General features: G+C 38.5%; 1 protein-coding gene across 3 annotated transcripts in view; it reads right to left on the bottom strand.

The window, feature by feature from the left end:
* The window catches only part of ATG7 (autophagy related 7), a 248,701-nt gene that overhangs the window by 111,600 nt on the left and 110,243 nt on the right, over nt 1-26,858 (bottom strand). For all 3 annotated transcript variants that reach the window (XM_086697414.1, XM_025921265.2, XM_086697416.1), the window contains exon 18: nt 16,058-16,180. In XM_086697414.1, the coding sequence (XP_086553540.1) occupies nt 16,058-16,180 (123 nt within the window). The remainder of the gene's footprint in view (nt 1-16,057; nt 16,181-26,858) is intronic.

Consider the following 26,858-nt stretch of genomic DNA (forward strand, 5'->3'; position numbering starts at 1 on the left):
CAAGCTGTCAGCACAGAGTCCCAGGTGGGGCTCGAACTCATGAACTGTGAGATCACAACCTGAGCCGAAGTCGGACGCTCAACCAACTGAACCACCCAGGCACCCCAAGAACTGGTGTTTTAAAACATCAATTCAATGCTTAGAACTGGAAGCTTGACAAAGTGTATCATCAGTATTACATGTGTGTGTGTCCTGTATGAAAATGAAATATCTTATAAATCTTTTTTAAAGTAAAGTTTGTTTCCTTCTAATAAAATGCTAAGCAGAACTAGGTATGGCCTAAGATTACAGTAAGGAAAATGCAAGACCTTAAGTTTAGTAGCATAATTAAACACAAACCAACCCACAGCAGTTTACTGTGCTTGCAATTAGAAACTCAATGATTTGTTTGCAACAATAAGATGTAAATATTTCCAGTTTAGCACTGTTTTTTTTTTTTTTTTTTAACCAGATGGTTGAATAAAGACAAATGGGGGCAAGCTCTTAATTTCTCTTTACAATTTAGGAAAAAGAAAAGGCCAGGAAGAAACAAGTTGTTTCTTATCTGCCCCTTTCCCATTGATAAAGTCTGGAGATGGAATCATGAATGAGTACAACCTCATTCCCATGGATTTTAAGATGCCAGTCTGTTCCTAAAGACAGTTCAAGAACAAGAAAGCACAGTGGGGTTGGCTGACCAGGTTCCAGGATGGGACAGTGAAATATATCATGCTATTCAAGAATACAGTTGGAAAGAAACAAAGAGCAAAATTGCTTTTTGAAACTGCTCGGTGTGGAAGCAGAGGCACTCCCTGTAAGGCAGAACGCATCCAGACCTTCCTGTCTGCTCTCAGGCACATAAGCATATTGTAAACCTCGAGATGTAGAGTAACACTGCAAAGTTAAGGTTAACAGTGTCCAGTCAAGGTAGCAAATCAATTCACTTCTCTGAGCTGTAAAATGTAATGTCGACCTCACAAGACTGGTATGGCACCAAAAGTCTAGGTATGAAAGCTCCAGGAAAATTGCAGATAATGTAATCAACATTAGTTGCTAGGTCTCTCTTGGCACTCTTCATCAGGGATCTCGGATGTTCCCATGCCACAGGCCATTCTGGAATGCCTTCTCTCCTTCTCCTCTGCTACACCTGTAGCACCCACCTTTAAGGACCAGTTCAAAATCTAACTCTTGCCAGGAGGCCTCTCTGTATCCTATGCTCCTGAAATCCTGCAGGACTTACCACACCATGTGTCCAGCTCTTCATGCTCACATACTGCCCTGCAGACTCAGTTACTCATCTGTTTACTGCCCTAACTATGCCATGTCAGCTTCCTGAAGGCTTGGCATGTATGTATTCTTTGAATTCCCCCACCACCATGAACTTGATCAGGGGTCACCATTTGTTGATTGACAGAAGCCATGATCCCCCACCACCATGAACTTGACAAAGGGTCAACATTTGTTGATTGACAGAAGCCATGATTAAACATGAAAAATATTGAATTTAAACACAATATACACCTTAGAATCTCTCACATCCCTTTCCTCCTTGCCCTCCTACAGCTAATGGCAAAGCAAGACGGATCAAAACTAAGATTTCAGAACCAAGAGTCAATTTAATTTTACAGTATCAAAACATGGAAGCCCCCCAAATTCAACATAGCAGCTGTTATGTTTGCAAATGAGAAGGGTCAGCTGTGCAAATATAGCCCCTGGAATAACGGTCACAGGGCACACTGCAGTCACATCTCCCTGGGACCCTCTATTGCTGGTGCAGGCAGAAAGTCAGGGCCAGCGGCCTTCTTCCTAACCCCTACTCTCTCTCTCTCTCTCAGACTACATCTTAAAAAATCCCTCCTACCCAACAAAATGTACTACTTTATCTTACTGTTTTTATAATTCAAAGGCATGCATAACTGTCAGCGAGAGCTTCTGACTGGATCAGGCTAAGCAGTATTCCATTCCACTCTTGAGACAACAGAATTCAGAAAAACCAACCTGATAGTTTAGTTGATCAATGTAACCTCATGTCTTAAATGTTTTGTTGCTGTTTGGCTTTACAACATAATGAAAACAGTCTTCACAGTCCCATTTCTACCTCCTCAACAGCCTCAGGCACTGGGTACCCCCACAGGAGGGTGAGAAGGAACCCAGTGCTCTGGGCTGGGTGGCTATGAGGTTGTCTCAATCAGACCAAGATGCCCAGGTGACACCTTGAGATACCTCACCTGGAAGAAGCCTGTCTGGAGTAGTGGGAGTTCTGGGGTGTGCTTCCTAATAGGGTAGCTCTGTCTCCGTATTTAGAAATCAGGATGTTAAGAGCTAAGAGATAAGATCAAGTTTATATACCAAGTGATTGATGTTTAATTTTTATTTCTTTTTAACAACTTTTTAAATATAAACTTACAAACCTGAGGAAAAAAAGCAAACAGTGGTTTAAAAGGTGCTTTTAAAATTTTGTGGACTACTGAAAAAATAGGAATACATACTGGATTTTAGATGCCATGGTGAAATTATCGTTCATTATTCTGTGACAGTAATGGTATTCTGCCGACACAAGAGAATATCTGTATTCTTAGCAGATTCATGCTAAAAATTTAGGGGTGACGTGTCATTGTATGTGGAACTTGCTTTCAGGTGGTTCAGAAAAAGAGAAAATGTGTGAGTGTGTGATGTGTTGGTGTGTAGGTGCTAGGCATAGTGCAAGAAAGGGTGAAATGAACTGAGCAGAGACTAAGGCTTTGAAAACACTGAGGCACAATAAAAATGGGGAAAAAATCACTATCACATCTACACAAACTTCATTTCTACATACAATAAGCTAACATGCTCTGACAGCCCATCACAACAGAAAGTCAACACTACTGTCCTTAGAAGCCAGACAGAAAAGTTAAGGACAAAGAAGCACACCGAGTCCCAGCTATGTGCACTGGGGCTACATGCTTTCTTTTCTCTTGGTCAAACATCTTTATTGAGATATAATTCACATACCATACAATTCACCCACTTAAAGTGGACACAGTGGTTTTAGTATATTCATAGCCGTGCAGCCATCACAATCTAAGATTAGGACATCGCCTCCAGAAAAAAACCCTTACTATACAGTTATTCCTCATTTCTTCCCCAGCCCCTACCCCCATTCCCTGGCAACCTTGAGCCTACTGTCTGCCTCCAGGTTTTTTTAAATTCTGGACATTTCATATAAATGAAATCCTGTAATATGTAGCCTTTGGTGACCAGCTTTTTTCACTTGAGCAGGTTCACCTGTTACAGTATGTGTCAGTAGTTCTTTCCTTTTTATTGCCAGATAATATTCCAGTATTTTCCAGTGTAACACCCACATTTCATTGATCCATTCACTAGATGGACCTCTGGGTTGTTTCTACCTTGGGGCTATTATAAATAAAAAATGTGATCAACAACAGTATACATGTTTTTGTATGAACATATGTTTTCATGTCTCTGGGTTATATACCTTTGGGTGGAATTGCTGAGCCAAATGGTAACGCTGTGCTTAACTTTTTGAGAAACTACAGCACTGTTTACCACAGTGGCTGCACGATTTTACATTCCCACCAGCAACATATGAGGGTTCCAGTTTCTTCACATCCTCGGAAACTCTTTTTATTGTCTGTCTTTTTGATTATAGCCACCTCAGTAGGTATGAAGTGGTATCTCAGTGGTTTTGATTTTCATTTTCTTGATGGCTGACGATACTGGGCATCTTTTCATGTACTTATTGGACATATGTATATCCTTTTTTGAGATATGTCTATTTAAATCTGTTGCCCAATTTTTAATTGGGTTTATGCCTTTTTATTTTTGAGCTATAAGAATTTCTGATATATTCTGGATACCACTTCCTGATATGACTTGCAAAAAAACTATTTAAAGCATAAAGTTTTAAATTTTGATGTACTCCAATTTGTCTTTTCTTTTGTTAGGTACTTTCTTATTTAATGCTCACAGTGGTTGTAAGGAGTAGGAGTTACCGATCCGATTATACAAATGAAGAAAACAAAACGCAATGTAACTAGGTAGATGACCCAAGGTCTCACACAGGGCTGCTGCACATGGCTGTGCCCTGCACAATGTAGATAGTTGAAAGGCAGCAGTCTTGGGACTGGAGCTCCTTGCTGGAGCTGGTATGTGGATTCAGGCCTTCTCACCATGCCAGGGTTCAGGCTACTCATTCACTCTAAGTATTATAATGCAATATGCTTATTTTTAAAGAAAATTCTTGGATATTATGCATTCAACATTCTAAAGATGCTGCCATTACTTAAGGCTTTGGAGTTCATCTCTAAAAGCTATACCAAGAGGCCGGGAGTGGCAGATTTAGGGAACATACTCAATTATGGTGTGGGAAGACTTCAAAAAAAAGCCAAAAGTCCAGGGCATCAAGACTGGACCAATGATGTAAGTTATTAGGCTGGCTTATACCATATTGGATTTATATATTCTGCTATTCACACCAACCAACAATAAAGCATGAGAAATGTAATTTTATGGCTCAAAGTAGATCTAAATCTCAAAAGAACGTAAAACATGTTTTTAGCAATGACAACCCAGATAGGATAGATATCAAAGAATAGTTATAAAATATATAAAAAGTAATCATCTTGATACATTTTAAAACATTCTGACATAAAAATTGGCTATCTTTTTACTTCTTGGCCATACCAGCTAAATTTGAAACAAAACCACTGAATTATTAGAGCTAAAAACAGGATTTCACAAATGGTTCAATCTCTTTATTTTAAGTGGGGAAGCTGATGTACAAAATGTTGAAGTTATTCACCCAAGTACTTGGGAGAACACTAGCAGAACAAGGTCTAAAACTTAAGAAGGATGCAGCAACCATGTTCTATTTCTTACTTAATATTAACTGTTTTAACTCTGCTTTTACCATGTATGATCCTCTTCTCTCTCCTGTAGACCTCCAAGTGGATTATACCATCCAAGACTGCTCTTTGGGAGGGGAGGGATTCTGGCCAAACTTCATTATTTATCCTCCAATTGGATCCTTCCTCAACACCAACTTATCTAAACATCTCAAATCCATGTAGATAACTCTGACAGCAAATAAAAGGGATTCATTTTATAAAGTGAGTTCTGAAGGGATGCTGCCAAGCCTTATTTCAAAAACCAGGCTCCAGTTTCCAATCTAAGAATTAAATGGCTTTCTGCCTGCTGTTTCTGCCTTTCCCCCTCAATTAGGAGAGAAGGCCAAGGCTGTGTCTCGAGGGATTGCTGCATAAGGAAAAATCAAGGCAGGATACAGTCTCAGGATGAGTCAGTGTAGGCTGGAAGTGGGCTTGTAGAAGGCTTTGTGAAAAGAGAACTGGATTCATGAGCAGGCTAGGTCAGTCTGCACAGTGATTTCTCTCCATTGGAAACAGGTCTAAGTGCTGACACGGGGGTTTCCCACAGCTTCTACTGGCCTCCAAAGGCATATTTGTCATCAGAGTCTCTTGATGAAGCTGTACATAAATATCTGATTGTTGTTAAATACAAAACAAAACAAAACAAAACAAAAAATATTCCACAGGAACCAAATCAAAACCATCTGTGAGGGGGAGAGGCCAAAAACTCAGTCTAAGTGTAAAAGGCCCAGCAGAAACACTTGTTAATTGTGTTATTTACTTTGCTGAATAGTAAACTGTCATGCCAATGAAGTCATATCACATGACTATAATGTTTTTCATATGACTTTCCTGCTATGAGAGAAATGGGCACTTTATTTTCTAGAATTCCAAATTCTGTAGTAGATGAGTCAGAATCTGAGTTTTAATTCAGAGTCAACCCTTTGGCTCAGCCTTGTTTATTTCTGTCAGCCTGTTTGTGATTGTACATCTTAAACTTCTTACATTGAAGTTTATTTTTTTAAGAATCATTCATTAATCCTGATTCTGCAGAACATAGTTCTGCTTAGCAAACACTCGATAAACACGCAAATTATCTTAATGAAGTGTTTTAACTGCATTCCTGAAATCATAACTGCATGACACAGCATCACATACTGATGATATAGTCAAGGCAAAGGAAGAAAACATAGCCTAAAATTAATCCGGGAATCACAGAACTTGCAAACCTTCAAAAATGAGAATGAAGTGTTTCAGGAAAATTAGGTTGTGGAATTTTGTTATTTGAATTTCTCAAGTATATAGCTTGCTTTATTAACTGTGTTATGAATCAGTCTTTCTTTGACCAGATTTGAAAATTATTTGGCATTTTCTTTTTTTTTATTTGGCATTTTCCACAGAAGATAAATCACAGCAAATTTTATGAAAAGATGGCTAAGTCATTTGCACGTTTGATTTAGACTGAGCCTTTCTTCAACAAATTCAGCAATTTTAAAAGCATTTGGTAAGCACTTCAACAGCTTCATGACTTAGACATCTTGTGCTTCATCAATTTTAAGGCCATTTCCTTTTGTTCCAACTGGGATAAATAGACAAGGATGAGCAATAGGGACTGGGATCAATCTCTAAGTACCCAAATCCATTTTCAAAAAGGCTCTTGAAAGTAAAGATCAGAACTTTGCATATTTGAAAATAATATATCCAATAAAGGGTTAGTATCCAAAATCTATACAGAGCTTCTCAAACTCAACATCTAAAAAACAAGTAAACCAGTGAAGAAACAGGCAAAAGACATGAACAACACTTTTTAAAGAAGACATCCAAATGGCTAACAGACACATGAAAAGATGTGTCTTTTCAACATCACTCCTTATCAGGGAAATACAAATCAAAACCACGATGAGATACCACTTTACACCTGTCAGAATGGCTAATATCAACAACTCAGGAAATGACAGATATTGGTGAGGATGAGGAGAAAGGGTAACACTTTTGCACTATTGGTGGGAATGCAAACTGGGCAGCCACTCTGGAAGACACTATGGAGGTTCCTCAAAAAACTAAAAATAGAACAACCCTACAACCCAGCAATTGCACTTCTAGGTATTTATCCCAGGGATACAGGTGTGCTGTTTCAAAGGGACACATGCACCCCCATGTTTATAGCAGCACTATCAACAATAGCCAAATTATGGAGAGAGTCCAAATGTCCATCGACTGATGAATGGATAAAGAAGGTGTGGGGAAGGAGAAATAATATAAAAACAGAATGGGAGGCAAACGATAAGAAACTCTTAAATACAGAGAACAAACTGAGGGCTGCTGGAGGGGTGTTGGGTAGGGGGATGGGCTAATTGAGTGATGGGCATTAACGAGGACACTTGTTGGGATGAGCATGGGGTGTTATATATAAGTGATGAGTCACTAAATTTTACTCCTGAAACCATTATTACACTCTATGTTAACTAACCTGGATTTAAATTATATATATACATATATATATGTGTATATACATACACACACACACACACACACACACACACACACACACACACACACATATAGAACAGAACTTCATGCAAAATTCCCTATTTGGATGGCAACATGTTAAGAAGGCAAAAAGCTGAGTGGAGGGCTTTCTTCCATGGAGCTTTCTAATACCTCACGGGTAGAATGTAACTATAATTTGGCAGCTAGATGGGCTACAAAGGACATGGGTCTCTGTCCAAGACCCCTTCATTAGGAAACATAACACTGCAAAAACATTTATGAGGGGGGTATTTTTAACGTTGCAACTCAAGATAAAATTAATATACCACACATATTTCTCATTTAAACATCTTTTTACTGCAGCCCAGTCTTCCTCTTGTTCTCCAAGATCTATCACCATCCTAACTCTAATATCATTCAATCATTTCCACTCATTTATTCCATTACCTCAAAATCACCCCGAAGCAAACTCATTTTGTAAGTCTGATCTGTCTGCCCCTCGCCCCCATCACCACTATCCAGTCCCCACTCTGCACCTTGCACCTCAACCGCTTCTCCAACAGAAAACAAACTGGTGATTTGTCTGTTAATCTCAATCTCAACAGCACTATGATTACACTAGTAACCTAGACTGGCATTCATCTGGGGTTATTTGATGATGGAAGAAAAATGGGTGCAAACAATTGGGTTGCATTAGCCAATCTCACTAAATCTGGGTGAATCTGTCTTGAATGTATCTTCTAATCCATTACTTCTCTGTTCCCTTTGATGAAAAGAAAGGGATTTGTGGTCTCAGGTAGGATCAGCTTTGCACTCTTCCTTCATAAAGGGTCTGTATTTTGGGAGACAGACCACAGATGTTAAAAGGTTAGGAGATTGTTTAATAGCATCAAAACTTTTCTTTCTTTAATGAAAGGAGAATTATCTTGCTACAACATAGATGAGCCTTGAAAACATCAGGCCAAGTTAAAGACAGCAGACACAAAATGCCCCATATCGTTTGATTTCATTTACATGACATGTCCAGAATAGGCAAATCCATGCAGAGAGTACAGTAGGGGTTGCCAGGCCTGGAAGGAAGGGGGAATGAGGAGTGACTGTTGAGTGAGTACGAAGTTTGTTTCTGGGTGATGAAAATGTTCTAAACTTAGTAGTAAGAGTAGCACAACAAGTCTGAATGCACTAAAAACCACTGAACTGTACATTTTTTTAAAAGGTAAAGTTCATGGTATATAAATTACAACTCAATAAAGCAGTTATTTAAAAAAGAACACCTTGGGGCGCCTGGGTGGCTCGGTCAGTTAAGCATCCGACTTCGGCTCAGGTCATGATCTGGAGGTCCGTGAGTTCGAGCCCCGCGTCGGGCTCTGTGCTGACAGCTCAGAGCCTGGAACCTGCTTCAGATTCTGTGTCTCCCTCTCTCTCTCACCCTCCCCCGTTCATGCTCTGTCTCTCTTTGTCTCAAAAATAAATAAACATTAAAAAAAATTTTTTTTAATTTAAAAAAGGACACCTCATCTGATTTCAGATAATTCTGGCTCCAACTGCATGCTCATGATTCTGAGTAACACACTAAAGACTCTTAGCCTCTGAGACCTTTATTCAGCCTAGAATGCCCTCCTCCACTTCCCTTCTCTTTCCCTACTCTTTTTATTTTATTTTATTTTATTTTATTTTACTTTATTTTTATTTTTATTTTATTTTATGTATTTATTTATTTTGGGGAGAACACAGCGGGCAAGGGGCACAGAGAGGGGGACAGAGGATCCAAAGCAGGCTCTGCGCTGACATGCTGACAGCAGTGGGCCCAATGTAGGGCTCAAATCCACCAACCACAAGATCATGACCTGAGCCAAAGTCAGATGTTCAACTGACTGAGCCAGCAGGTGCCCCATCCCTACCCATTTTTATTTTTAAAGATAGCCTACTCATCGTTTAAAATAACTGGTGATGTAACACCAAAATCTATAAAGAACTTATCAAACTCAACACCCAAAAAACAAATAACCCAGTGAAGAAATGGGCAGAAGACATGAATAGACACTTTTCCAAAGAAGACATCCAGATGGCTAACATGAAAAGATGCTCAACATCACTCATCAGCAGGAAAGTACAAATAAAAGCCAACAGGACTCCACCTCATACCTGTCAGAATCGTTAAAAGTAACAACACCAGAAACAACAGGTGTTGACACAGGATGCAGAGAAAGGGGAACCCACTTGTACTGTTGTGGAAAGGCAAACTGGTATAGCTACTCTGGAGAACAGTATGGAGGTTCCTCAAAAAACCAAAAATAGAACTACCCTATGATCCAGCAATTGTACTACTTGGTATTTACCCAAAGGATACAAAAATTCAGATTGAAAGGGGTACATGCACCCCAATGTTTATAGCAGCATTGTCAACAATAGCCAAACTATGGAGAGAACCCAAATGTCCATCGACTGATGAATGGATAAGGAGGTATATATGTGGTACATATATAAAGTAGAATATTAATTAGCCAGCAAAAAGAATGAAATCTTGCCATTTGCAATGACACAGATGGAACTAGAAAGTATTATGCTAAGCAAAATAAGTCACTCAGAGAAAGACAAATACCTTATGATTTCACTCATATGGGGAATTTAAAAAACAAAAGAGGTGAACATATAGGAAGGGGAAAGGAACCACAAGAGACTTAATGATAGATAACAAACTATGAGCTGACAGAGGGAGGTGGGTGGGAAATAGGCTAGATAGGTGATAGGTACTAAGGAGGGCACTTGTTGTGATAAGCACTGGGTGATGTATTTAAGTGGTGAGTCCTGACTTCTACTCCTAAAACTAATATTGCACGGTATGTTAACTAAAATTTAAGTGAAAAAAATTATAAAAAGCCAGATGAGAAAAAAAAAACTAAAAAAAACCCCTAACTGGTGATGGATCTTAACTAGAATTATTGTGGTGATCATTTTGGAATATATACAAATATCAAATCATAACATTGAACACCTGACACTAATATAATGTTGTATGTCAATTATCGCTCAATAAAAAATTAAATTAAAAAATAATTAAATTTTAAAATTTAACTGCAAACTTGTTTCCTTATGTATAAAGCTTTCCTTGGCGTGCTACTCCCCAGGCAGGAGTAACTGCTCTCTGAGCACTTAATATATATAAATGGCTAAAATACTTGTGATGATATTAGAATGCACTATTTACATCTGTTTCTTATATTAGACTATGAGTTCATCTCATTAACTTTTGTATTCAGTTACCAGCACAGGGCTTTGCTATCAAATTTTTTAAAGATGTTCAGTAATTCTTGTCATAAAAAACAGTATTTGTACAAACACATATTTTATAAACAATATATAAAAGTATACAATCATATATAATTATCTGGTTGAATCTTTTGCAATTTGAGTGTTGAGGTATAAAAACAGCCCAAGATGAGAACTGAGCATTCTTGATTGCATTGCTAAAATAAATAAATTGGGATGTTTTCATACAGGATGCAGAATTTTGTATTTTCATTACTCAATACCTGTTAATGCACTGGGAATCAAATATATAAATCAAAACTCTACCTCCACACAGATATGTATATATTTTTTGATATATACGTTTATTTACACATACATATTTTTCACAGTAATGTAAAATAATGTAAGGCAATGAGTTTTCTTGTTATGAGGTCCTCTGCTGAGCACTACCTTAAAACACAGTCCTATTTAGAAGAGTGAAATACATAAAACACTTAATAACAAACATAAAGGAAATAATCCATAGTAATAGTAGTCGACTTGAACACCCCACTTACACTGATGGACAGATGATCCAAACAGGAAGTCAACAAGGTAACAATGGCTTTGAATGACACACTGGACCAGAAGGATCTAACAGACATATTCAGAACATACAATCTTAAAACAGCAGAATATGCATTCTTTTCAAGTGCACATGGACCATTCTCCAGAACAGATCACATATTAGGCCACAAAACAAGTCTCAACAAATTAAAAAAAAAATAGAAGTCATACCATACATCTTTTCTGACCACAATGTTATGAAACCAGAAATCAGTCACAAGAAAGAAATCTGGAAAGAGCATGAACGCATGGCTTTAAATAACATGTTACTAAACAATGAATGGGTCAACCAAGAAATCAAAGAAGAAATTGAAAATTACATGGAAACAAGTAAAAATGAAAACAACAGTCGAAATCTTTGGGATATAGCAAAAGTGGTTCTTTTTTTTTTTATGTTTATTTATTTTTGAGAGACAGAGACACATCATGGACAGGGGAGGGAGACACAGAATTGGAAGCAGGCTCCAGGCTCTGAGCTGTCAGCACAGAGCCTGATGCAGGGCTCAAACCCACAAACCATGAGATCATGACCTGAGCCAAAGTCGGGTGCTTAACCGACTGAGCCACCCAGGCGTCCCCAGCAAAAGTGGTTATAAGAGGGAAGTTTACAGCAATACAGACCTACATCAGGAAGCAAGAAAAATCTCAAATAAACAACCTAAACTAACACCTAAGCTAGAAAAAGAACAAACAAAACCCAAACCCAGCAAAAGGAAGAAAATAATAAAGATTAGAGCAAAAATCAATGATAACGAAACTAAAAAAACAATAGACGAAGTCAATGAAACCAGGAGCTGTTTCTTTGAAAAGATCAACAAAATTGATACATTTCTAGTCAGACTCATTAAAAAGAGGGAGAAAGAGAACCCCATTAAACAAAATCACCAATGAAAGAGGAGAAACAACCACCACACCACAGAAATATAAACAATTGTAAAAGAATATCATGAAAACCTGTATGCCAACAAATTGGACAACTCAGAAGAAACGGATAAATTCCTAGAAACACAGAACCTCCCAAAACGGAAGCAAGAATAAACAGGAAATTTGAACAGACTGATTACCAGCCATTGAAATAGTAATCAAAAACCTCCTAACAAAAAAATACAGGACTTCACAGGTAAATTCTACCCAACATTTAAAGAAGAGTTAATACTTATTCTCAAACTATTCCAAAATATAAAAGAGGAAGGAAAACATCCAAATTCACTCTATGAGGCCAGTATCACCCTGATACCACGACCAGAAAAAGATGCTACGAGAAGAGAATTGCAGCCAAATATCTTTCATGGATATAAATACAAAAATCCCCAACAAAATATTAGAAAACTGAATCCAATACATTAAAAGAAAAAAAATCACACCACAATTAAGTGGGATTTATTCCCAGATGCAAGGGTAGTTCAATATTCACAAAACAATCCACATGATACATCACATCAATAAGAGAAAAGATAAAAACCATATCATCATTTCAATAGATGCAGAAAAAGCATTTGATGAAGTATAACATCCATTCATGATAAAAACAAAAACAAAACCCTCTGCAGAGTAGGTCTAGAGGAAACATATCTCAACCTAATAAAGGTCTCCTATTAAAAGCTCACAGCCAACATCATACTCACTGGTGAAAAAACCAGAGCTTTTCCCTTAAGGTCAGGAACAAGACAAGGATGCCCACTCTCACCACTTTTATTCAACATAGTACTGGAAGTCCTAGCCGCAGCAATTAGACAATGTAAAGAAATAAAGGCATCCAAATTGGTAAAAAAGAAGTAAAACTCTATTTGTAATGAATATGATATTCTATGTAAGAAACCCAAAAGATTCCACAAAAAAAAAAACCTACTAGAACTAATAAATGAGTTCAGTAAAGTTGCAGGACACATAATCAATGTACAGAAATCTGTTGCATTCTTATACACTAATAACACAGCAGCATAAAGAGAAAATAAGAAAACAATCCCATTTAGAATTGCACCCAAAACAATAAAATCTCTAGGAATTAACTTCACCAAGGAGGTGAAAGACTCTGAGAACTATAAAACATTGATGAAAGAAATTCAAGATGATGCAAAGAAGTGGAAAGACATTCCATGCTCATAGGTTGGAAGAACAAATATTGTTAAAATGTCTACACTACACAGAGAAATCTATAGATTTAGTGCAATCCCTTTCAAAATACCAACGTCATTTTTCACAGAACTAGAGCAAACAATCCTAAAATTTATATGAAACCAGAAAAGTTTGCAAATAGCCAAACAATCTTGAAAAGAAAAGCGAAACTGGAGGTACTACAATTCTATATTTCAAGTTCTATTACAAAGTGCTAGTAATTAAAGCAATATGGTACTGGCATAAAAATAGACATGAAGATCAATGGAACAGAACATAAACCCCAGAAATGAACCACTATATGGTCAATTGGTCTTTGACAAAGGAGGCAAGAATATACAACGGGAAAAAGACAGTCTCTTCAACAAATGGTGCCAGGAAAACTGCACAGCTACATGCAAAAGAATGAAACTAGACCACTTTCTTTCATCATACACAAGAATAAACTCAAAATGGATTACAGAACTAAATACAAGACCTGAAACATAAAATCCTTGAACAGAGCATAAACAGTAATCTCTCTAAGATGGGATGTAGCAACATTTTTCTACATATGTCTCTTGGGGCAAAGGAAATAATAGCAAAAATAAACTGTTGAGACTACATCAATATAAAAAGCTACTGCACAGCGAAGGAAACAATCTAGAAAAGTAAAAGACAATCTAATGAATGGAAGGATTCCAAATTCCAAGATAATGATTCCAAATTCCAATACTGGAAGGGTCATTAGCTCAAGAGCATCATTTAAATGGAGAATATCACCTAGAAAATACCTTTGGGCAAAAAACCAACAACAGTGTTTGTCTCTAGGAAGGAAACTGGGTGGTAAGGAACAAGTGTAGAAGATTTCCTTTTCCTGCAAAATAAATTTCATATAAAATACATTATTTAACTATAAAATTTGTATCCTGATTCCAGCTAGCCATCACTATTAAGAAATGCAGGCCTCGGCACACCAGATCTGATTTTTCAAAGAAGTTAGAAATGGGAAAATTCAGATTTTTATGTAAAACTCACAAGTTTTAAATGTTGAGTTTATTCAGGATTTAACACACAGGGCAAGCCAAACAAAACACACCTGCAAGCCATATCTGGCTCACAAGCCAAACAGTCTACCATCTCTAATCAAAAATTTGATGTGTGGCTTATGATTCCAAACCTATAAATATAATTTAATGGAGGAAAACTTGAAAAAGCAATCTCAGGCTTGTGGATGAAACCATGTCCCCTGCTGCCCCACCATCTATTTAGTCACTATTTGCTCTCTTAAACTTCCCCTTCTCTTCCTTCTTTGAAAGGCTATTAATGCAACTCAAATGCAAAACAAGCCAGATTTTATCAAGGAATCTGTCCATTATCCTAGCATCTGCTCTGTTTTAAAAGGTGAGATTTGGGGTCAATTTCAAGTTGCAATTCATCTAGCCAACAAAAGAGAAGTATATGAATTGTTTCTATCTGGGAAGAAATATTCCCCCAGCCAACTAGTCAAACAATTGCATGGTGGAAAAGACCTGTAAGTTACTTTTCCCTTATCATCAGGCAGTACAGTGCTGCTCAAAGGATAATACAGTGGCCATGACCACCATAACATTCTGAACCCTCTGGGAACCAATCACAGTTCTGGGGAAAATCTCAAAGTCTCTTAAAGTTCAGCAAAGATTCCATTCATCTTCTGAGACTGAAGCTGAGAGACTCTGTGTGGGTCTAACTATTGGCTGTAAGTTGGGTACTGTATCTACTGACTGCCCAGAGGATACCATGGCAAGCAGTGCTCAAACTCAGGACCCCCAGATCGAGTCACATGCTCTTCCGACTAAGCCAGCCAGGTACCCCAGAACTGATTTCAGTGTTAAAAGTTGTATTAGAGATGTACTATCTTGCCTCTCGGGTGTGCCTACAACTCTCACCTCAGTCTGCTGAGAGTGTCCAAGGATTGGACTCTGGTAGTTCCACCCTTACTCAAGGCTAGCCCCAGTCTGCCCAACAGCAGCTTTAGTTTGCCACCAGCTAGTCCAGTACTGGGCCTGAATGTCTACTCAGTGACCACTGGGGCCTGTCCCAACAGTGAAGACACACAACCCGGGGCAAGGGTGGGAATGGGGTGGTAATCAATAAATAGGACTATAGGACTAAAGGCCTCTTTGCAAGTGTTCCACTCCTGCAGGACACAGGCACACAAGGTTTTCCTTATGTAGCTTGTGGAAATGCTAAGACAGACCATTTTTCCTAAGAACTTCTTCACAGGAAATTAAGATTTGCAATACATTCTAATTGACAAGCAAAGCATAACTATCTCAGGTTGTGACCGGAGAAGCCATTCATGGTAGGGTTTGGTGGCCTAAGAAGATGCATCCAATCATGAAATAAAAGCCAGGCATATTCTCTCTGAACATGGCCAGAACCCAGTCTTCCCTGTTTTACATTTTGAGCTATGGACATTAGAGCCAACTCTCCAATGGCTACAGGAATGGTGTTCTTCAGAAAGGACCAGAGGTGCCTGAAAATCAGTAAGCTATACTCCCTTTAATTATGTACATTGGGCACCTACTATACAACAATCTGCACACATGAACATACAGCAATTTCAGAAGGTCCATTCTCCTCTGATAACTAGCAGACTTATTTAGTGATGTTTGTTCTAAGGGAAAAAAAATCCTAATTAACCACTTCCTTACTTTTCCATAAATCTGAATATCAAGTAGGTTTCAAACACATCAGTCCTCAGTACAGAAAGCTTGCTTTATTCTTACCTCAGCAGCTTGGGTCTCTTGATGCAGCAATGTGAGACCGGTCAAGTCTTCTAAGAAGGAATGTGAAGAATTAAACACCTTCGCTAGGAAATTAAATCCTTCTCGTTCATATTGATCAAGAACCTGTAAAACATTAAATTTTTTTAAAAAGGGTGTTGTAGGATTTAAAAGCGTATTATAAAATTTTCACTTCTACAAGCACCTATCAAGAATGAAACTAAAACTAGAAATTAAATATGAGGATAATTATGCACTCTGGTGGGCAAACATTGGGAGGGCCTAGTATTTACCATTTCCCCCTTTTTGGAAAGAATGACAATATCATCTTCCAATTCAGATGATAATTTTTCTCAAATAAAATGTAAGTTTCAGGCAAACTTACTAAAAATTCTAGAAAAGCTACGGTTACCTGATTCTAAATTTCACTTCTTAGGAAAAAAAATTACAGGCCAGAGAAGAGCCAAGAAAAAAATTAAAAGGGATAAAGGAAAAGAGGGACCAATTGATGGGAAATGTGATCTACTGGCTAGCCATATGTTTTTAAATAACAGAATAGTTTAAATAGGTAAAGATAAATTTCACCAGGCATGTCACAACAGAGGATATCCAAATGGCCAATAAACATATGAAAAGTTGCTTAACATTACAAGTGATTAGGGAAACGAAAACTAAAACCACAAGGAATTCCTACTTTAAGCCACCAAAATGGCTAAAATTAAAAAGAAGTTACCAAGTACTGGCAAGAATGTAGAACAACCAGGATTTTCACAGGAATGCAAAATGGGAGAGCTACTTTAGAGTCTTTAACACTTACATGCCCTATGATCAAGCAATTATATTCCTAGATATATGTACCAATAACAAAATGTATTCAGGTATGCATCAGAAGACCCAAAGTGTCTACAGTAGCACTATTTATGACAGTCCAAACTAGATCCTACTCAAATGTCCATCAATAGTAGAATGAATGTGGGGCGCCTGGGTGGCGCAGTTGGTTAAGCGTCCGACTTCAGCCAGGTCACGATCTCGCGGTCCGTGAGTTCGAGCCCCGTGTCGGGCTCTGGGCTGATGGCTCAGAGCCTGGAGCCTGTTTCCGATTCTGTGTCTCCCTCTCTCTCTGCCCCTCCCCCGTTCATGCTCTGTCTCTCTCTGTCCCAAAAATAAATTAAAAAAACGTTGAAAAAAAAAAAATAGTAGAATGAATGAACAAACTGGTATATTTATGCAATGGAATACTACTTAGCAATGAAAACAACTATATCTACATGCAACAACAGAGATAACTCTCACAAACATAATGTTAAACAAAAGAAGAGGGAAGCAATATGTACTGTATGGTTACATTTATATATATAAACTTAAAAAAAAAAGAACAGGCAAAAAATGAATCTAAGTCAGGAGAGTGGTTACCCACGGAGGAACTATACATAGAAGGGGCACAAGGAATGCTATTTGTTTCTTTATCTGGATGTTGGTGTACTTTGTAAAAAGCCATCAAGTACCTTTTTGTATATATATTTTTCTTCAATAATAAGATTAAAGGCCCACAATCTTGACAGAACAATATGAGTTCTTAGAAGGAAAAAAAAAATGATTATCATATTTAAAAATTCAAAGATCACAGGAATTGTGAAAATTAGAAAGGAAACAGTAAAGCCGAATATCTCAGAAACTGTGTCAAAACTCAGAGGAAATAAAGAGATGAATGTATCAAAAAGATAGCAGACACTGAAGAGAAATTGGAGAAATCAATTACACATGAATAGAAAGGCTGGAAAAGCAGTAATACTAGAAACAGAAAAATGGGGGAGGGGGGAAGAATAGATATATACCAATCATTATATTTTCACTACCCTAAAAATCCCCTGTGCTCTGCCTAGTCATCTCCCACCCACCCCAGCCTAACAACCACTGACCCTTTTACTGTTTCCATAATGGTGCCTTTTCCAGAGTGTCATACAGTTTGTGGCCCTTTCAAATGGGCTTCTTTCACTTAGTCACATGCATTTAAGGTTCTGCCATGTCTGTGCATGACTCAATAACTCTTTTTTTTTTTTTTTTTTTTTTTTTTTTTTTTTTTTTTTTAGTGGTAAGTAATATTCTTTTGCTGTATGTACCACAGTTTGTTTATCCATTCACCCACTGAAAGACATGTTGGTTGCTTCTAAGCTTTGGCAGTTGTGAACAAAGCTTCCATAATTAATTAATTAGTTAATTAAGTTTACAAATTCATCCACTCAGAAATAAAAATGTATAAACTCTTCGATCCAGCAATTCCACTTCAAAGACCTTTCACACAGATACAGTTGTCCATGGGCAAAAAAAAAAATCAGCGTGTAATCATGCTCACTGAAACACTGCAGCAACAAAAGATGAGAAGCGATGACTCTTTAATAGGGGGCTGATTAACAAAATTATGGTGCATTTACAATCAAGGGCATAGTCTAGATCCATTAAAAGAACAGAGTAGCTCTAGAGTATTGATATAAACCTATTTCCAAGACATACGGATATATTAAAAGCAATGTACAGACCAAGTATCTAGTATTAATGTTTTTGAAATAAAGGTAGAGGAGGAAAGAGGAAGAAAGGGAAATGTGACCTGTGTGTATGCTTGTTCATGCATATAAGATCTCTGGAAGAACACACACATACAACTGGCGTCAAGTAGTTGCCCCTGTAAATTCTTTTATACCACTTGAATTTTTAAAACCAGGGGCATGCGTGACTTATTTAAATAATAGTAAAATCCCTATTTCCCCCCTAATGCTGGGGGAAGGTTGTGCAAGAGGAAGAAGAACTCTAAAGCCTGATGAAGTTGGAGCAAAGAGGGGAGCCCTCCTTCAGCCACAGGAAGCAAAGCAGCTGTAGTGGTGAGTTAGGAGAGTAGGGAACTGGGGGCTGACAAGTTCTGGAGTCTGACAGGAGGCAGCATGGTCATCCGCTGCCAGAGAAGGGGATGAGGTGGACCACAGAGCTTGAGGAGGGTGGTGATGGTCTGGCACAGCTGCGTGGGGAATGTGAGAAAGGAAGTGGAGGCCCCTGCTCAGGACAGAAAATAGAAGTTTGGGGGGGAAATATGGTTAAGGACCTATGTAAGCTTGGGGACAGGATAAAGGTACCACAGACGTCAAGGAAATCAAGGGGCTGCTGAATACCTATGAAAGAAGCCAAGGAAGGTTAACCTAAGACCTGCAGGGAAGAGGTACACAGGGATTACGGAGGAGCAAGGGGTGACCAGAATGCCTCAAGGCACACAAAGCTGAGCCTTTGGCTGATTAGCTCCAGTAAATTAATCTGACCACCCAATGCCTGGATAAAAAGGCACTTGGTAACTGAATCCCTCAGGAATAAAGAGATTGCTTACAAACCAGAATTTATCTTAGGAAAAATGCATGAAAATTAAGTGATCTTTTTCAAAATGATAAATACTGTGTGCTTAGTGATCACTTATTTCTAAACGACTAAGCTCACCAACTAGGTATTTTGTGCCAGGTGTGCAGTAAGGTAAAAGAAGAACAGGTTGGAAAAATGGACAAAAACTTTGAAAAAAAAAACTGGAATAATTCCAGAGACGATACTATGTTGGACCTTAATTAACCTTTCAGATTTCAAGCCCATGTTTCCACAGATAATTCGCAGTGCTACAAATCTGAAAAGCAGAAAAACTAACAGCAAGAGCAGTAGGAGTGAAAGCCTCCCCCATAATCAGGATGTACAGAAAGTTAAATGCTGAAACGTTATTCATAGCTCTGGCTTCAAAAATATGTGGAAAAACTTAATCCTCCGGGGGCATATTTAATCATGCAAGGGTTTTCTAGTATTCCCTTTATGTGCTGGGAAGTTAATCTGTGTTACGAGTATAAGCAGCTTATAAAAGGTACAAGGATATTTTCCCCTACAAACAATTTGACCTTAAAGGGATTTGAAAATGTGTTTTAAATTACCCCCACCCCCAAAAAGATACCATCACAATGAATTTGAGCACTGCAACAAACTACATAAAGCATACTGCACCTTCTAAGTAAGAATACAGGGTCCTGAGAAGTGTACACATTACATTTTGATAGGTTATAAATACTGTAAAGGTGCTGGGGGAATTTGCTAAATAGAGAAATAAAAAAGACTTTTTAAATATACAGATATGGATCCTTCCCTGATAAACATGATTATCCTCACCTAACTGTTTTACAAGGCTAGGTTAACTTTACTGGTGACATGCAGACAACTGGACAAAGATGGTACAATCTTTTTTTAAATTCATTTATTTATTTTGAGATAGAGAGCACGAGTGGGGAGGGGCGGGGGGGGGGGGGGGGAGAGAAATCCTAGGCAGGTTCTGTGCTATCAGCACAGAGCCCAATGCGGGGCTCGAACTCACAAACTGCGAGATCATAACCTGAGCTGAAATCAAGAGTCAGATGCTTCATCAACTGAGCCTCCCAGGCACCCCAAAGATGGTAGAATCTCCTCTTAAGACATGGTTTTAGGAGTATCTGTTCTCTTGCTGAGATTTTCTGTCAACTCTTTACTAGACCAAACCCATACCCCCTAGCTAGGCACTTAAGTTTCTCCAGAACACTCCAATTTGGGACAACTCTAGAGAATGCCTTTCATAGGGTCTAAGATCTGACAACACCATGCAACGATTTACATTTCATGAGAAGAAGAGATTCATGGCTTACAACTCTTGTCTATTCTTTTTTTTTTTTTTTTCAACGTTTATTTATTTTTGGGACAGAGAGAGACAGAGCATGAACGGGGGAGGGGCAGAGAGAGAGGGAGACACAGAATTGGAAACAGGCTCCAGGCTCTGAGCCATCAGCCCAGAGCCTGACGCGGGGCTCGAACTCACAGACTGCGAGATCGTGACCTGGCTGAAGTCGGACGCTTAACCGACTGCGCCACCCAGGCGCCCCAACTCTTGTCTATTCTTAAATAAGGATATGAGGAACTAAGTACCTGACCCCCCAAAAATAGCTTCTGTATTTTTTTAGCTTATGTGTTTTCATGCAGTGTCTGCAAATCACTTATTTAAAGTCTCTGTTGTTTAGAAACTATACTTACTCTAAAAGATTTTAAAATATACATGTGTCCTGGGGTGCCTGAGTGGCTCAGTCAGTTGAGCGTCTGACTTGGGCTCAGGTCATGATCTCACAGTTCATAGGTTCAAGCCCCGCATCTGGCTCTGTGCTGACAGCTCAGAGCCTGCAGTCTGCTTTGGATTCTGTCTCTATCTCTCTTTCTCTCTCTCTCTTAAAAATAAATAAATGTTAAAAAAAAAAAAAAAAAGAATATACATGTGTCCTGATTTCTCAAATACTCAGAGAAAGCTAGCCCAATATTCCAGACAGGGTAATAAAAGAGTATGGCTGGGAGCCACCAAGACTTTTAATTCCCATCCTATGAGAATCCATAAAAGAAGGGTCAAAACACTCCCATCTGAGGTTCAGTCACCCAGTAGTCTGCAGAGGCTTTGCTCCAAGTTGAGGGTAAAACCTTCTGTTTTCCAGTTCTGTTGCTAAGAGGGCCCTTCCAGCGCAGAGAAGCCTCACTTTAGATAATGAGCTGGAAGCATCACTAAATAAGACCAGGAAACCCGCTCATCAGTTTCTGTCTCTTGACGTCTGGGATTCCTGTCATAATAATAAAAAAGAATCAAAGAAGAGGGAAAAAAAGTTCCGGTTTCAGCAGACCTTAAAGCTGCTGTCCCACCCTCACTGCTCCCAGCTCCTTTCTGGTTCCCTCTTGGTGCTACCCACTGAGAGTGACCTCCTGTCTTCCCCATCAAGGGAGATCTTTCACTTCCATCAAAGTTCAGCTCAAGTACTAGCTCCTGCAGCAAGTCTTGCCTGATCAATTCCACTCTCTAGGATCTTTTCTTCCCTTTTATATTCTGACCTCACTCTCCAGGACACACTAAGTTGCCAAAGGGATTGAAGGAAATGCTCTGTTTCACTATCCCTGGTAATCAAGAGTTGATGGCATTTCCAACTATTGGCCACATGTTCAGTAACTTTGTTTCTGTTTCTATATATGTCAGTGATATAGAGCAAATGACGGATGAGAAACAGCTTCATATGGAAACATGTAGCTATCAATCTAACTAAATTTGCTGCTGTTAATTTCCTCTTCCTCTATTGGACACAGGCAGGATTTAGAAGGCCAAACTTCAAAAAAAGAAAGATCTGGGTTCAAGAAATGTAATTGTATTACTGGAATACCAAAAATATAGAACAAGTCTCTATCTCTTTCCTTAAAGTCACTGTATAGTGTACAATCAGGCATCCAAATGCAAAATGGGTGCAACTATAATTTAGAGGATGTGGGAGAGTTCAGGTCAAAACAGCAAATAGTATCAACATCGAGATAACCGATTATGGAATAGAAGTCCCAACACTTTACTATTTTAATTAAACTTCTTATGGCATAACACATAACTGCATTTAAAAAATCAAATATTACAGGGACGCCTGGGTGGCTCAGTCAGTTAAGCAGCCGACTCTTGACTTTTGGCTCAGGTCATAATCTCACATTTCTTGAGTTCAAGCCCCACATCGGGCTCTGCATTGATAGTGAGGAGGCTGCTTGGGATTCTCTCTCTCTCCCTCTCTCTGTTACTCCCCCACCTGTGCTCTTTCTCTCTCTCTCAAAGTAAACAAATAAACTAAAAAAAAAAAAAAATCAAATACTGGAACACTTGACTGTCTCAGTCATTTGAGCGTCTGACTCTTGATTTCAGCTCAGGTCACAAGCCCAGGGTTGTGGGATCAATCCCCGCGTTGGGCTCTGCACTAAGCATGGAGCCTGTTTAAGCTTAAGATTCTTTCTCTCTCTCTGCCCTTCTCCCCTACTCGTGCTCTCTAACATTAAAAAAAAAAAAATTATAAAACCAGATATTATATCTTTTTTTTTTTCCACATACCAAAATCACAATTCTGCTCGAGTCAACTGGGCAGAAGAAACTAATAACTGGGAATTGACACATAACTGGGAGTAATTTGGAAACACTGGGCAAAACACTTCACCTTTTTGAGCCTGTTTGCTCATCTCTAAAATGGGGATGCCACTCCATGCCTGTTTCCCTACGCACTGAGATACAAAAAAGGATTTCATGATGCCAATTACTGACAGAGAATGCTTTATGAAGAGAAACAGAAATGCTATGCATTTATTACTTTAACAATGTCATTATTGCCAAATAAGGCTTGATAAATATAGAAAATATGTGACAGGAAGACACATAGAGATGTCACTGATGATAGCAGAGTAAGGACCTCTATAAATCCTCTCTCCCATAAGAGAAAAGAGAACGGTAACAAAGTCTGGGAAGTCTTTATTCAAGAAAACATCTGAATCTCTGTAAAAACAATGGGCTTTGAGGCTTTTAACATGCTCCATTCCCATCCCCATTCCCCCTCCAGCTCAACTGTAGCCTTGAAGCCTGTAGCCTTCAGAATCACAGTGAAAACCAGCCTGGCAGCCACTGGAGGGGGTAGACTGGGGCTGAAGCTCCTTCAAAGTTTTTTTTACAGAAAGTGGCCACCTGTTTGGCGGTTCCCAAGGACATCCTGCCTGCATGTTGTTTTTATTTGACCTGACTCAGAACTCATGCTGTGTGAAAGCCTTTCTCCCAGGGCTAGTTGTTGAAAAGTATCAGGAACAACTGTTTAACATCCTGATCTCCTGAGATGGTGGATAAGAGTTGCTGCAACAGTAAGCTAACCAAAGAGCTTAAAACAAAAATCTGGGGAATACCATAAGAGACTTTGAAAAGCTCCAACGTATTTTTGGGAATCTAGAAGACCGTGCCCAGGCACAGGATGAGGTATATGCCTGAAGTTGTGCACATGCTCAGGAAAGATCTGAGAAGGCCCTAAGCTCTCACCTCTAGCTGGCCCTGAGTATTTGTGCAAGCAGGAGATGAGAGGTAAGGCAAAGCTCTTAACTGCCTGGCTCAGCAGTGAAGGCACTCCCCAATACATACACAGAGCACCTCAGCAAAGACTGATTTAGCAGTTCCAGGAGGTTAAGAAAAATCTCTCTCTAATCACTAGATGACCACCAAACTAACCAAGGAGAAACTTCATGGTCACACAGGACAAAGAACACCAACTTAATGAAAGTAGTTTAGGAAAGTAACTAACAAACAACAACAGCAGCAGCAAAGAACAACAATAAACCATGGCAGGGGAGAGAATCTGATTTCCAGAGTTAACACATTGTATTATTTAACATGTCCAATTCTCAACAAAAATTACTGGATATGCAAAGAAACTAGACAGTATGTCCCATACACAGAAACCAAAACAAATCAAAAACATTCAACAGAAATCATTCCTGAGGAACTTACTAAACAAAGACTTTAAAACCGCTATTTTAAGTAAATTCAAAGAACTGAAAGAAACCATGTCTAAGTATCTAAAAATAAGCATGAAAATGATGCCTCACCTAAATAGAGAATATCAATAGGGAGAAATTATAAAGAAGAGCCAAAGAGAGGGGCACCTGGTGGCTCAGTCGGTTGAGTGTCCGACTTCAGCTCAGGTCATGATCTCACAGCTCGTGAGTTTGAGCCCCGCGTCGGGCTCTGTGCTGACAGCTCAGAGCCTGGAGCCTGCTTCGGATTCTGTGTCTCCCTCTCTCTCTGCCCCTAACCCACTCACATTCTGTCTCTGTCTCTCTCAAAAATAAATAAACACTACAAAAAAATTTTTAATTAAAAAAAAAAAGAGCCAAAGAGAAATTCTGGAGTTGAAAAATACAACTGAAAAATTCACTAGAGAGAATGAAATCAGTTTCAGGCATGGTAAAGAAAGAATCAGTGAATTTGAAGATAGGTTAATTGAAAGTATCCAGAGGCACCTGTGGCTCAGTAAGTTAAGCATCCAAATCTTGGTTTCAGCTCAGGTCATCATCGTACAGTTCGTGGGACTGAGCCCCGCATCGTGCTCTGCATTCTCAGCACAGAGCCTGCTTGGGATTCTCTCTCTCCCTTTCTCTCTGTCCCTCCCTCCCTCTCTATTTCAAAATAAATAAACTTTTTAAAAAGAAAGTATCCAGTCTGAGGGACAAAGAAAAATGAACAAAACCTCAGAGACCCATATGACATCATCAAGCATACAAACATGTGCCTAAAAGGAGTTCCAGAAGAGAAGAGCAGAAAGAATATTTGAGGAAATAATGGCAAAAAACTTCCCAAATTTGATAAAAAACAGTAATCTACATATCGAAGAATGTATAAACCATGGAAGAATATGTAAATGTAAGTCACCTCCAAGTAGCATAAACTCAAAGAAATCCATATCTAGACACATCATAAACTGTCAAAAGACAAAGAGATGACCTTGCAAATCCAAGAGAGAAATAACCTATCATGTAAAGAGGATCATTAATAGCCAATTTCTCATCAGAACTAAAGGAATCAAAAGTAATGGGATGAAACACTCAAAGTGTTGAAAGCATAGGACTGTCAACCAAAAATTCCATGTCCAGCAAAACTAATCTTCAAAAGTGAAGGAGAAATTAACACATTCCCAGATAAACAAAAACAAGATAAACAAAACACATTCCCAGAAAAACAAAATTCATCACCAGCAAACCTGCCCTGTAAGAAATGCTAAAGTGAGTACTTCAGGTTGAAATGAGAGGTCATTAAATAGTAACTCAGATCCACAAGAAGAAATAAAGAACACAGGTAAAGGAAACTACATAGATAAATATAAAAGACAACAAATGCATTTTTCTTTGTAATTATTTTTTTCTTCTATATGATTTAAAATACAAATAATGCAGGGGCGCCTGGGTAGCTCAGTCAAATGTCTGACTTCGGCTCAGGTCACAATCTCACAGTTTGTGAGTTCAAGCCCCACGTCAGGCTCTGTGCTGACAGCTCACAGCCTGGAGACTGCTTTGGATTCTGTGTCTCCCTCTCTCTCTCTGCCCCTCCCCTTGCTCACACTCTGTCTCTCTCACTCTCTCAAAAATAAATAAATGTTAAAAAATTTTTTTAAACAAAAATGCATAAAAAAATAAAATACAAATGCAAAAAGCAGTAATTATACATCTGTGTTGTCATATAAAGTATAAAGATTTAATCTGTGTGATAGTAAGCCCAAAGGAAGGGGAGGCAAACCAAGGTACAATGGAGCAAAGTTTTTATCTATTATTCAAATTAAGGTGATATTAAACCAAAACACATGGTTATAAGTTAGTATTTTAATTGTAATCTCTGGAGCAGCCACTGAAAGAATAACTAAAAAAAAGTGTGTATGTATATGAGAGAGAGAGAGAGAGAGAACACGGGAGTTAAAATGGCACATTAGAAAAGATCTATTTTGGGGTGCCTGGTCCGTTAAGTGTTTGACCCCTGGTTGCAGCTCAGTTCTTGATCTCAGGGTTGTGAGTTCAAGCCCCTTGTATTGGGCTTCATGCTGGGCATGGAGCATACTTAAAAAGAAAAAAAAGTAAAATGTCTATTTAACACAAAAAAAGGTGGAATACAGAAAAATAGAGGAATTCAGAAAGAAAGAAAAAAAAGGCATAAGACACATAAAAACCAAAGATCAAAATTGCAGACATAAATTCGATTTCATCAGTAATTACATTAAATGTAAATTAATTAAACCCGCCAACTAAAAGGCAGACACGGCAGAATGGATGGATAAAACACAAAACATCATGCAACTATATGCTGTCTATAAGAGATTCATTTTAGATGCAAAGACATGAATAGGTTGAAAGTAAAACAATAGAAAAAATATTCCACACAGTTTCAATTATGCACTATAAATAAGTTTTG

This window comes from Puma concolor, chromosome A2 (assembly GCF_028749965.1).
Source record: "Puma concolor isolate L17-30 chromosome A2, mPumCon1.1.hap2, whole genome shotgun sequence".
In the NCBI taxonomy this organism is placed as follows: Eukaryota; Metazoa; Chordata; class Mammalia; order Carnivora; family Felidae; genus Puma; species Puma concolor.